A 12,171-nucleotide genomic window follows, 5' to 3' on the forward strand; every position below is an offset into this window, starting at 1 on the left:
AGTTTAAATCCAGGATAAATTTAGCTTTTGATTTTCCCCCCTCTTTTGATTAGTGATTCTGTCAGTGCGAAAAGTGCTGATAGTAGTTAATACCAGTTTTGTGGTTAAAAAGATTGGAACCAAATCTTTTATGTCTTTTCTTTAAGGTTGTTGACTATATCCTGCCACCCTTGATCTCCTTGGTTCAGAGCCAAAATGGTAAGTGTGACCACATCAGCGAGAATGCCATTAGGTACACATTCAGTTTTCATTCTCTCTCCGTGTACTCATATTCTTAGTGGTTTTTGTTTTTGTTTTTTTTTTTCTTTCAAGTGGAGTGGAGACTCTTCAGCTTGCGGTTACTCTCAGAAACCACATCTCTACTCGTGAACCAGGTTGGGGATGACAAGAAGGAGGTGAACTTTGACAGCAATCTGCTAGCTCTCATTAGAGACATCTTACTTCCCCAGTAAGTCCCACATGCTGCATTCACGTAGAGAAGTGTAGGATGTCCAGGATGCTTCTGTCAAATGAGGGCCAATGTTGGGGTTGGGCTCTGTGTCTTATGCTACTACACTGCATGGAACCCAGAAGAATCCATTTAGAGCCTTCCCTGTTTTCCCTAAGGCACAGGACTCTGAGGTTATGCGGACTTACAGGTGTTTGTGGCCAGAGGGGTAGAGTTTATTATTCAAGGTCAACACTGTAAGACTCTTGGAAACATGGAATCAGGACGTTTCCTGGCTCTGCTCTGAAATAATAGAGATGGAAAGAAATCTTCCTTCACCCCAAACTCTTGGAATGGAAATTAAGCTTATTTACAAATAGGGTATTTTGGGGGAGGAGTGGAGTGGAGATGGTGCTAGAACAAATAATGTTCTACTACTAACAAACAGGAGGGGGTTATCTTTTTCCTTTGACTCCATGGTTCACATAGAAACATACAGGAGGATGACAACTGAGAGGACCCAAGGCAAACATGTGAAACTCTAAAATGACATCTCATAATTGAGGGACACTGAAGTTTTTTTTCCCCCCTACTGTGAGTCTTATCAAACAGAAGGACAGGACTGCCTGGTTTTATTATTCTTTCCTTTGGTACACTTCAGAGATGTTGTATCTTTCACAATTGAAGGTCAACCCTCTGTTGAGCAAGTCTTTCCAGTAATATTTGTTCACCTCATGTCTCTGGGTTACATTTTGGTAATCCTCACATTGTTTCAGACTTTATTATTATTGTATTTGTTACATTGATCTGTGGTCAGTGATCATGACTTGCTGAAAGCTCAGGTGGTGTTAGCCTTTTTTAGTAATAAAGTTTTTTTAAGCCAAGGTACATGCATGTTTTTAGACATAATGCTGTTGCACACTTACTAGACTATTTAGTACAGTGTAAATGAACTTTTATATGAGCTGGAAAACCAGAGTTCCTTTGACCTGTTTCGTTGCCGCATTTGCTTTGCTGTGGTGGTCTGGAAGGTAACCCACAAAACCCCACCGTATGTCTGGAACTAGAGCTGAGAAATGTATGCCAGATATCACTGTTCAAGGAAAGATAACAGAATTCAACAGAGGCCAGATTGCATGTCCTGCATTGGTGTGCCTGCCTGCTCACAGGCACAGGCTTCCTCAGGGTCGGGGCTGTCTGAGCTCAACAGGTTTTCAGGAGTGGCAGTTTCACCAAATGTCCCCATCAGTTTGTCCCACTTTTCCAGATCACCGGTGCTCATGTAAGAAAAAACTCATTTCCACACTATATAGATGCCAGATCTGATCATATTCTGAAGCATTCAACCCCCATCATTGGTTTAAGAAGGTTCATCTTATGAAGCACGTGGCCAGTGTGTATGAACCTCTTCCTGGCAGAGGGGCCTGTCTCAACTGCTTGGAGCTGGATCTGTAATAGCTTGGTTTATAGAGCCAGACTGTTTCTTTTATTTCTGCACTGCTGCAGTTGGTTTCAGGGAGACTTCTGATAATGAATATATACTGTTAGAATACGTTTGATACCCAAAGTAAGAAAGTGGCTATCTATAGGAAGAAACACTGTTAAACTTTCTCATGTGAGAAACTATCAGTAAATTTATTTTTGGTTCCATTTGTTATCTCTGAGTGTATGTTTGTACTCCTGTGGGTAAATATAAGATTAGAACCTTCTCTCACGGGATTAATTCTTTCAGTGCCATCTTACACTTCTAAACCATATGTAATTATTTACATCTTTCTGATAAGAAAATGCCCCAAAAGATTTTTTATTTTTTTGTGAGAAGTGTAATTTTTGAAAGATTTGCTTTGGCTATCTGCTGTCTAACAGCTTGTAGAGAAGCATTTCTCAGGACCTGAGATGTACCCTCCACAGTAGGGACAGGATTTTCTTTAACAGGACTTCACAGGTTATTTTTTTTTTAAGAAATTGATTTATTTTTATTTAAGTTCAATTAACATACGATGTGTTATTGGTTTTGGAGGTAGAGGTCAGTGATTCGTTAGTCTTATATAATACCCCGTGGCTCAGTATATCCCGTGCCTTCATCCTAATGCCTATTCCCCCACCCTCCACCCCTCCAACAGCCCTCAGTTTGTTTCCTATGCTTGAGTCTCTGATGGTTTGTCTCCCTCTCTAATTTCTTATTTTTTCTTCTCTTCCCCTGTGATCCTCTGTTTTGTTTCTTAAATTCCACATATCAGTGACATCATATGATAATTATCTTTTTCTGATTGACTTATTTCACTTAGTGTAATACCCTCTAGATCCATCCACATTGTTGCAAATGGCAAGATTTTGATTTTTTTTTCTGATGCCTGAGTAGTATTCCACTGTATAAATTAATGTACCATATATTCTTTATCCATTTATTGGTTGATGGACATCTGGGTTCTTTTCATAATTTGGCTATTATGGACATTGCTGCTATAAACATTAGGGTGCACGTGCCCTTTTGCATCACTACACTTGTACCTTTTGGGTAAATACCCAGTAGTGCAGCTGCTGGGTCATAGGGTAGTTCTGTTTTCAACTTTTCAGGAACTTCCATACTGTTTTCCAGAGTGGCTGCACCAGCTTGCATTCCCACCAAGAGTGTAGGGGAGGGTTCTCCTTTCTCCGCATCCTCGCCAACATCTGTTGTTTCCTGACTTGTTAATTTTAGCCATTCTGATTGGTGAGGACCTCACAGGTTACCAATAGCTGGTTAACACCCATGCAAATATGAAATAAAATTTCTTCCTATCTGGAGTTTGCCCACTTTTGGAAGAGTTTGTAAAATAAAAAGTGTTAAATCTATAATTCTACACTTTTGTTTTACTCATTTGATTTGGAATAAATAGTATGCACTTCCTATAATGTGTATCTTTTTCCAGAGATGAGGAATTATGGAGGAAAATACAAATAAAACCACATGACAACTCAAGAATAGAAGTAGTGTAGATGAGTTCAGGTGCTCATTAAGCAATTTGAAATCTACTTTGGATAATATTACAGAATTGATTGGAATATGGTGCAGGTTGTTTTCAAAGCTCGTGGACTGACTCTGATGTGATGCATAGATCTTGGCTCTACATTTTCTTCTTTTGGCCTTGTTTTCTAATCTCCCAGAATGGGGGCAGTAGTATCTACCTCAGAAGATAGTTGTGGGGATTAAATAGGATACCTCTTGTGAAGCTTAGTATAGTGTGTGGGGCACGGTACACTCTTGACAATAGTAGCTCTGGTACATTTATTATAACCTTTCCTTATTAACCTTTAAAAGGAAGATTGTGATAGAACAATAATAATAGTAATAGCACATACTTCAAAGAGGTGAAATAGCCATTAAAATAGGTATTGCTGAATGTGCCTAGCCAGTATGTATAGTAAGGGCTCAGTAAATGTTAAATAAAAACTTAAAAATGAAATATAATGTATTCATTTAACCTTGATTCTGAAAAACTAGAAATCTTGGCAAGGAGTTTGGTCTTTGATGACAGCTCTTAGTGATTGTAAGTTTAGAAAGGCTAATCAAAGAAAATTCATATTCTTCACTGAGTAGGTGAATATAGGACTTAAGAATGATGAGAAATCTTGCCATTTGTGACAACGTGAATGGACCTAGAGGATATTATGCTAAGTGAAATAAAGCAGACAGAGAATGACAAGTACCATATGGTTTCACTTGTATGTAAAATCTAAAAAAACAAAACAAAACAAAAACAGCCTCATAGATAGAGGAAATAAACTGTTGGTTACCTGAAGAGGGTGTGGGGGGGAATGCGGGAGGCTGGTGAAATAGGTGAAGGGGGTTAAGGGTATAAGCTTGTTGGTTATGGACATTGGGGAGGGTATGTGATATGGTGAGTGCTGTGAAGTGTGTAAGCCTGATGATTCATAAACCTGTACCCCTGGGGTAAATAATACATTGTATGTTGTACAAACAACATACATAATACATTGTATGTTGTACATACAACATACATAATACATTGTATGTTAATAAAATAATAATAATAATAATTTTTAAAAGTATAAGCTTGCAGTTATAAAATAAATAAGTTGTAGGGATGTTACGTGCAGCTTACCCAACATCAGTAATATTGTACCATACAGTGACAGATAGCAGTAACTAGACTTATCATAGAGATCATTTTATAATGTACAAAAATATCGAATCCCATGATGTGCACCTGAAACTAATAAAATCTTGTATGTCTCTTGTATGTTAGTGAAAGAATAGTGAAGTTTCTACAGTTTATAAGAGTGACATGGCATTGGCTTCGGCTTGTCAAATATACATACTAATATCCATATTTTTAATTTTGTTGAAATTTTTTTTAAAAGATTTTATTTATGTATTTGACAGCACCATCAGTGGGAGCAGCAGAGGGAGAGAGAGGCAGGCTCTCTCCTGAACAGGGAGCACTATGTGGGGTTCCATCCCAGGACCCTGGGATCATGACCTGAGCTGAAGGCAGACGTTTAGCTGACTGAGCCACTTAGGTGCCCCATAATTTTGTTAAAGTTTTAATCTTACTTTTGGGGTGCCTGGGTGGCTCAGTTGTTGAGCATCGGCCTTCGGCTCAGGTCATAATCCCAGGGTCCTGGGATTGAGCCCAATGATGGACTCCCTGCTCAGCAGGAAGCCTGCCTCCTCCTCTCCCACTACCCCAGCTTATGTTCCCTCTCTCACTGTGTCTCTCTTTGTCAAATAAATAAATAAAATCTTTCAAGAAAAAAAGTTTTAATCTTTCTTTGACCTTAATACTTTGGCTAAAGCCAAGAGGATAGGCTTTTCATGCACATATACAGTAGGCTTTCCAGTTTTTACACGGAAGTGTTATGTTAGGACTTTTATTTGCAAACAGTAACACTCAAACTAATTTGGAAAATACTCATGTACTCACATTATGAGCTTGTGCTGGCATCAAATATAGCTGGATTCAGGGGTGGGAGTGACGTCGACATTCCTGTGTGTTTGTGTCTATAGCTATGTGGCTTTGTTCTCAGAAAGGCTCTTTCTACTTGGTGGTTAAATGGTTCCTGGGTGTTGATCCTCTGGAAAGAGTGGATGTCTCTTCTAAAGACCTTAACAAAATTTCAGGGAGCACAGTAATTTAATCTTGTTAAATACCATGTAATACCTGTGTTCCAGGTGCTTATCAGAACTGCTAGTGATATGAATGAAAACTCAGTTGTAAGAATAAATATCTTATTAAATATTAGTTATGGTTCTCAGAAAAATAGAACCGGTAGGATGTATGTATACAAAGAAAGAGATTTACAATAAGGAAATTTGCTCACATGACTGTAGAGGCTGAGACAGCCCAAGATCAGCAGTCTGCAGGCTAGAGACCCAGAGAGCCTATGGTGTAGTTCTGGCTTGACTCCGAAGGCCTGAGAACCAGGCCAGCTGGTACGGTACATACCAGTCTGAAAGCTGACAGGCTGGAGACTGAAGAAGAGCCAATGCTTCCAGTCCAAAGGTGGCTGAAGAACAATGTCCCAGCTCAGTGCAGTAGAACAGAGGTGTTCCCTTTCACTCGGCCTTTTTGTTTTACCCAGGTCTTGAACTGATTAGATGAGGCCTACCCACACGAGGGAGGGCAATCTGCTTTACTTAGTTTACTGACTCAAATGTTAATCTCATCCAGACAGACCCAGAATGATGTTTGACCAAATAACTGTGCTCGTGTGGCCCAGTCAAGTTAACACATAAAATTAACCATCACCTCATCTATCATAAATATCCTGGATGGGTTGCTTTCTATATAAATTCATGAATTAATATAAAAGAAGTGTTACCTCTTTGCAGTGTACATGCTTTGCTTTCTGAAGAGATGAACTTTAGTTGTAAATATTGGTTTAGTGCCTTTTTTGTGTGGAAAATTATAATACCACTGATAGAGAGGTGGTATTTCAGTTAGATTTTGAAATCTAGGTAGGGTTGCATAGAAAAGCAGTAGGTCTTATAGGCAAGATTGGGTTACACAAAGGTGTGGAATGCACAGAGTAGTGAGTGGTAAACAGGCCAGCTTATTTCCAGTGGACAGCTGCATGGGATAGTTACATGAAGTGAGCTGGAGAGAGAATGTTTTTTCTCCCAATCAGCTTATTTATTCATTGGCACTAATTGAGTACATCTTACTGTATAGGCATATTTCTAGTTTCTGGGAATATAATAACGACCAAGACAGGCACAGCCTTTTTGGAATGTGTACTGTGTGGTAGAGCCAAATATTTCAGACATTAATATTTTTTAACTGAACAAGTCTGTAAGTCCTGCAAATAAAAATGTTTAGTTAAGTATAAATTAAATGTTGAAGCCAACTTCCTTCAACAGTGTGCCTGTGTAATGTTCATAGACCTGCCGCAGAACACATGTTCTTTCTGAAACATTTTGTGTGTTTACTATCCCTTGGCTTTTGAATTTCACAATTCCCTCATTTAACTTTCTGAAGCTCAGTGTTTCTCAACATTTTATGACCTTAAGACACTATTTCCTATGGCTTATCTATTACCATCTCCCAGAACTCTTTTGATCACAGTTTTGAAATACTACTCAAAGGCTTTTCCATTAAGATCAGGAACAAGAAAAAGATGCTCACCATCAAAACTTCCTTGTAACTTCCTTATTACATTATTAACTAATGTAATAATACAAAAATATTAAACTCTGAATTTTCCATTAGATCTCTATTGGTGCATAACGAATTATCACACACTGAGTGGCTTAAACCAACATCTACTTAGTTCTGTAGGTGGGAAGTCTGACGTAGCGTGACTGGGATCTCTGTCCTGGATCTCACACCCCTGAAGTCAAGTGTCCCTGGTCTGAGTCCTTGCCTGGAGACTATGAGAGAAACCTGCTTCTGGGCTCGGTCAGGTTGTTGGCAGAATTCAGTTTCTCATAGTTTGCATTCATTTCTTAAGGCTGAATTACCACACACTGACTGGCTTAAAACAAGAGAAATTTATTCTTTGATAGTTCAGGAGGTCAGAAGTTCAAAGTCAAAGTCTTGGCAGTGTTAGTTTCCTTTTGGATGCTCTGAGGGAGAAACCATGCCTCTCTCCTGGCTTCTGATGGCTGCCAACAGTCTTGGGTTTATAGCTGCGTCCACTCCAATCTCTGCCTCTTTTTTCACATGGCCTTCTCCCTGTGTCCGCCTCGAGTTTGCCTCTCCTTTTCTCATATAAGGATATCTGTCATTATGTTTAAGGCCTGCCTTAAATTATCTTGAGATCCTTAACCACATCTGCACGGCTTCTTCCAAATAAAGTCATATTCACAGGTACTGGGGGTTAGGACATGGACAGATTTGGGCCCATTATTCACCTCAGTACACAGTCATAGGACCAGAGTCCCTGTTTCTGTGCTGCCTTGTATTCCGTTAGCGTGCCCACATTTCTTCTCACTGGTCCCTCCATCTTTATGTCAGCAACAGTTGTCAAACCTCCCTTGTGCTTGCAGCCTTTCTGAGTTCCTTGTCTGTCTGCCACCAGTTGGAGAAGACTCTGCATGCTAAAGTTGGTGATGTTGGCCTTTGGTAGTCTGGGTCTTGTGATTAGAATAAACTTGTGATGAAATCTTGGTTCTGCCACACTTGGTGCATGTGCTCTTACTTCCTGCTCCTCTCCTTCCCTCCTTCAGTCTCACCCGCTCTGAGATGGTTGGAATGCCACTAATGTAACTGATTCACGAGAAAAAGTTTTTTCCTGGGAAGAAAGATAACCATATATACTCAGGAAATTGCTATGATTTCCTTCAGCAGAGAGACAAGATTTGATTCGAAAGGTTCATGCAGAAGAGACAATATTTAATGAAACTTGAGTCCAGAGGGACTTCATCAATTAAAATTGACACCTCTCAGAAGTTTAATATCAAATTCATTATCAATGGACTTGTAGTATCGAAAGTAGTCTTCTTCTGACTGTTTTTTTTCCCCAAGACTTGTTCCACAAGGTGAGGACATTTCTCTTTCAGTATTTAGCCATAAATGGGACTAGATCTGGTTCACTCAGGAAAGACACCATTGCTCTTCTTGGGAAAGAGGAAATTTTAATATTCATACAAAGGTAGATTATGTCATTTGTACTACATTTTGTGATTGTGTATATGAGGTTTAAAGCCCTCTCTCCTTCCCTCCCCTCAATAAATATATTTTGAGTGACTTCCACATGCCAGGCACTGGGGATGCTATGGTGGGTAAGATTGGATCCCTGCCCCTCAGTGCAATTACATTCTAGTGGGTGAGACAAAGCAGTAAACAGATAAATAAGATGATTGCAGTTAATTTTGAGCACTGTAACGAAAAACAAAACATAAAACAGTGTCAGGGGATAGAGAATGATCATAAGGAGAAAGAGGAAGGGGTTGTTTTAGGTAGAATAGTCAGGAAAAGCTTTATGCCAGGTAGCAAGCCATGGGGAAAATCTCTATGGAATTTGCCTTTGCTAGGCTGGAAGTACTTTGCCAACATGTATTTTAGTTTTCATATTTTCTTTTAGCTTTGTGTTTTTTGAAAAGAGATCATGCTGATATAAATGTGCTTACAGTGTTTTTATGACAATATGACATTCAGCATTTCTCTCCTGGGGAAAATGAGTATTGCCTTTCTTCTTTATAATTCTCTTGTGACCTGTGCAATCATCAGGGCCATAATGACTTCATAAATTAATAAGACTTTGTTTTTTAGAATCTCAGAAAGGGCTATATTTTTTACAAATTAGAATTGTATTTTCTCTTAGAAATTGGAATTTGTAAGTGGATTCCATTAGTGGCAATACACTGTAGAGCTCTTTATCTGGGTTTGAAATAATATCCAATAAAAGTCATGAGTTTGACTACCTGGCTTATGTGTTGGTAACTTAACGGGCATCCAGATGGTTCTTTATTGCGCCTTTGTCTCCCTTAACCACAAATATCCTATGTTAAAATAGATGTGAACTTGGTCATCTCTGATGGAAATCAGAACAGAGTATTTCAATTTTAGCTTTCCCTCAGATAATTTTATTTTACAGATAAAATTTGAATCACAACTATTTTTGTAGCCTAAAGAAGCATCATAATGTTCTACTTTGTTCCTTTTACTTAATCCTTCTATGTTTTGAGTGTCTACCTTAAGCAGTGCATTGAGGTACAGTGATCCCTCCTGGGATACAACCTCTAGGAATCTAAAGTAGGATAATCTCAGAGTTAAAGTAAGGACAGATATTCTTGTATCCTTCTGAATCAGGATAATTCTAATGCTCCAGTCCTTTGGATAATATTTGGTTAACTTTGAGTGTTGCTTTATTGAAGCCTTTTTTTTTTAAGCCTTTCAGGCCTTTGTAATAAAAATTTGCTGTTGGTTTTGTTGAAGAGATCCAGAAGAGCTGAGGGTTTACTCTCTGAAATTATATTTAACACTTATTTTGAAGTCATACCTATCTTTCTTTCACTTAAAAATATTAAAATATATAAATATATATGTTTGTATATACCATTTTCCTGTTTCTTCACCTACTTATGTATCCATTTAACTTCTGATATACTTAAATATCTATGCATCCATGCAAGACAACAGAATATCAGGTCACATAAAAATCACAAGACTGAAAAATTCTCAAGATATCAACTCTTTATTTGGTTCATGCCTTTCTCAGTTTATAAAATTTTGGAGTTGACTCAAGATAGCACCAAGATCAATTTTTGGACAAAACTGTACAGAAAATGCCTAAGAGTAGGTTCTCTACTCCTTTCACAGCCATCTGGTAGGGAGGTCCTCAGCCTTCTCCACAGGCAGGTTTCACCTTTATGCCTTTGCTGTTTGGCAGTCTTCTCTTGAGCCAACCCCACACATTTCTTTCCTCTATGCTCCAAGCTTTGAATCCATCTTGTATTCTGTTAGATATGCCTTTGAACACATATTGTCCCTTGCACAGAAACCTTTGCATTGTAGAAAGTAACATTCGCAGGACTTACCCAGCCATTCAAGGCTTTTCACATTTTGTCTCTCGCCTACCATTTTATGTTAATATCTGCCTGCTTTTCAATATGGTTTCTCTGTTTGTGGTAAGATTTACTTAGTATTTTCTGAAATTTCCTCCTTAGAACCTATCTTTCCTGCCAATTCCCAGACACCATACTGTGAATATCTTTGTCTATCCCAATATAAGTGGATTACTGCCTTGTATTCTACTTATCTACATTTATAAATGTACTAAAAATGATTTGAACAATTTCCAGTTACTGAATATCTAGGATTTTCCCAGTGTTTCATAATTATATATACTGCTGCAAAGAGCCACTTTTTGGGCTACATCTTTGGGTACATACTTTTATTTTTGTTGAATCTCTAGGGTTGGAATCACTATAATACTAAATACATTTTTAAGGGCATTTGATAGGTTTTTGGTAAATTTTTTTCAGAGATGATGAAGAGTTCATATTACCAGCTTCCCTTTATGAACTTATTTTGCTGTACTCTTGTTATCTCTTGAATTCCTTTAGATGTTAGTGAAGTTGGCCATTTCCCTCCATGCTTCTTAGCCATTTATATTCTTCTTGGATGGATTTTGTCCACTATTTTTTTTTGGTTGGATATTTATTGGTTTGCAATAGCCTTTTATATATTAAGATTATCCACTCTGTTCTGCCAACATTCTGCAAATTTTCCCCTCATTTGATTCATTTATGGAGGTTTTGCCACTGAGAAATACTACTTAAAAACTTTAAAGCTATAAATATTTTTTGATTCATTTCTTTTGTCATGCTTCAAAGTGCTTCACTCAAGATCATGTGAATATTTACTCATGTTAGTATTTTAGTGGAAGTTACAATTTTTTAATTCTTAATTTATTGGTAATATATTTTCATAAGCTATGTCCTAACCATTCTAACCCCTTTTCTAAGATCACTCTTTCTTGTCCAATGTATGTCACCTTTCTTTCCTTAGTTTAAATGTATGTTCTTGATCTCACAACACTTAATAATTATTAAGATTTTGTAAAGTAATTCAGCTTTTCATTTAGCAGGATCTTCCTCATTGTGCTTCCTTCTAAAGTTCCTTGGATATTCTATTCTTGAATCCTTCTTTCCCCTAAAATTCTCAGAGCTCCCCCCCCCCACTGAGACGTAGAAATGTGAATTTGTGGCTTACTCCAAGCAGAGTGGTCCTCTTCAAGATATGGGCCTCCCCTTACCCCCAGCAGAACAGATTCTTCTTTCCACTTGGTCAGATCTTTGCTCACTTTTCTAGATTAGCTTCTCCCAATGATGCAGAGTTATTCTGATAGCCTGTTTCCACTTCCTGACAGCTTACCTAATTGGGCACCAGTTTCACAGGCACTTAGCAAGATAGGGAAGAGAACATCCCTTGGATCTCTAAATATATGATTTTTAGAAGTGTGTTCTCTCCTTTGGGGTTGATGTGGATTTAGTACAAAGGGCTTTTCCTGCCTGGGTTCCAGATGTTTGGGACCTGGAAAAGACCCCTTATTTGGGAGGATTCTAGAACTAGAAGAGTAGGGGCTTATGTTGTTAGCGATCTCAGTCTGTATTCAGGCTCAAGGCACTTGGAGCGCTCCTCTCCAGCCCCTGTCCATCAGAATGGGCCAGCTCTCTCCTGTTCAGTCTCCTTCTAAGCCTTTTCAGGAGTCCGGACTCATCACTCTTTGTTTCCTGCCAAGTCACATTCAGAGGAGTGCAAGATCCAATGACCATCAGCTCAGATGCTTTATCT

The 12,171-nt window shown here is 38.4% G+C and overlaps 1 protein-coding gene across 1 annotated transcript in view; it reads left to right on the forward strand.

Moving 5' to 3' along the window:
- The window catches only part of ULK4 (unc-51 like kinase 4), a 583,110-nt gene that overhangs the window by 218,265 nt on the left and 352,674 nt on the right, over positions 1–12,171 (forward strand). The window contains exons 28-29 of the mRNA XM_032861108.1: positions 147–198; positions 313–448. Of these exons, the coding sequence (XP_032716999.1) occupies positions 147–198; positions 313–448 (188 nt within the window). The remainder of the gene's footprint in view (positions 1–146; positions 199–312; positions 449–12,171) is intronic.

The sequence above is a fragment of the Lontra canadensis genome, unplaced genomic scaffold, assembly GCF_010015895.1.
Source record: "Lontra canadensis isolate GAN:19392208 unplaced genomic scaffold, GSC_riverotter_1.0 scaffold20, whole genome shotgun sequence".
Taxonomy (NCBI): domain Eukaryota; kingdom Metazoa; phylum Chordata; class Mammalia; order Carnivora; family Mustelidae; genus Lontra; species Lontra canadensis.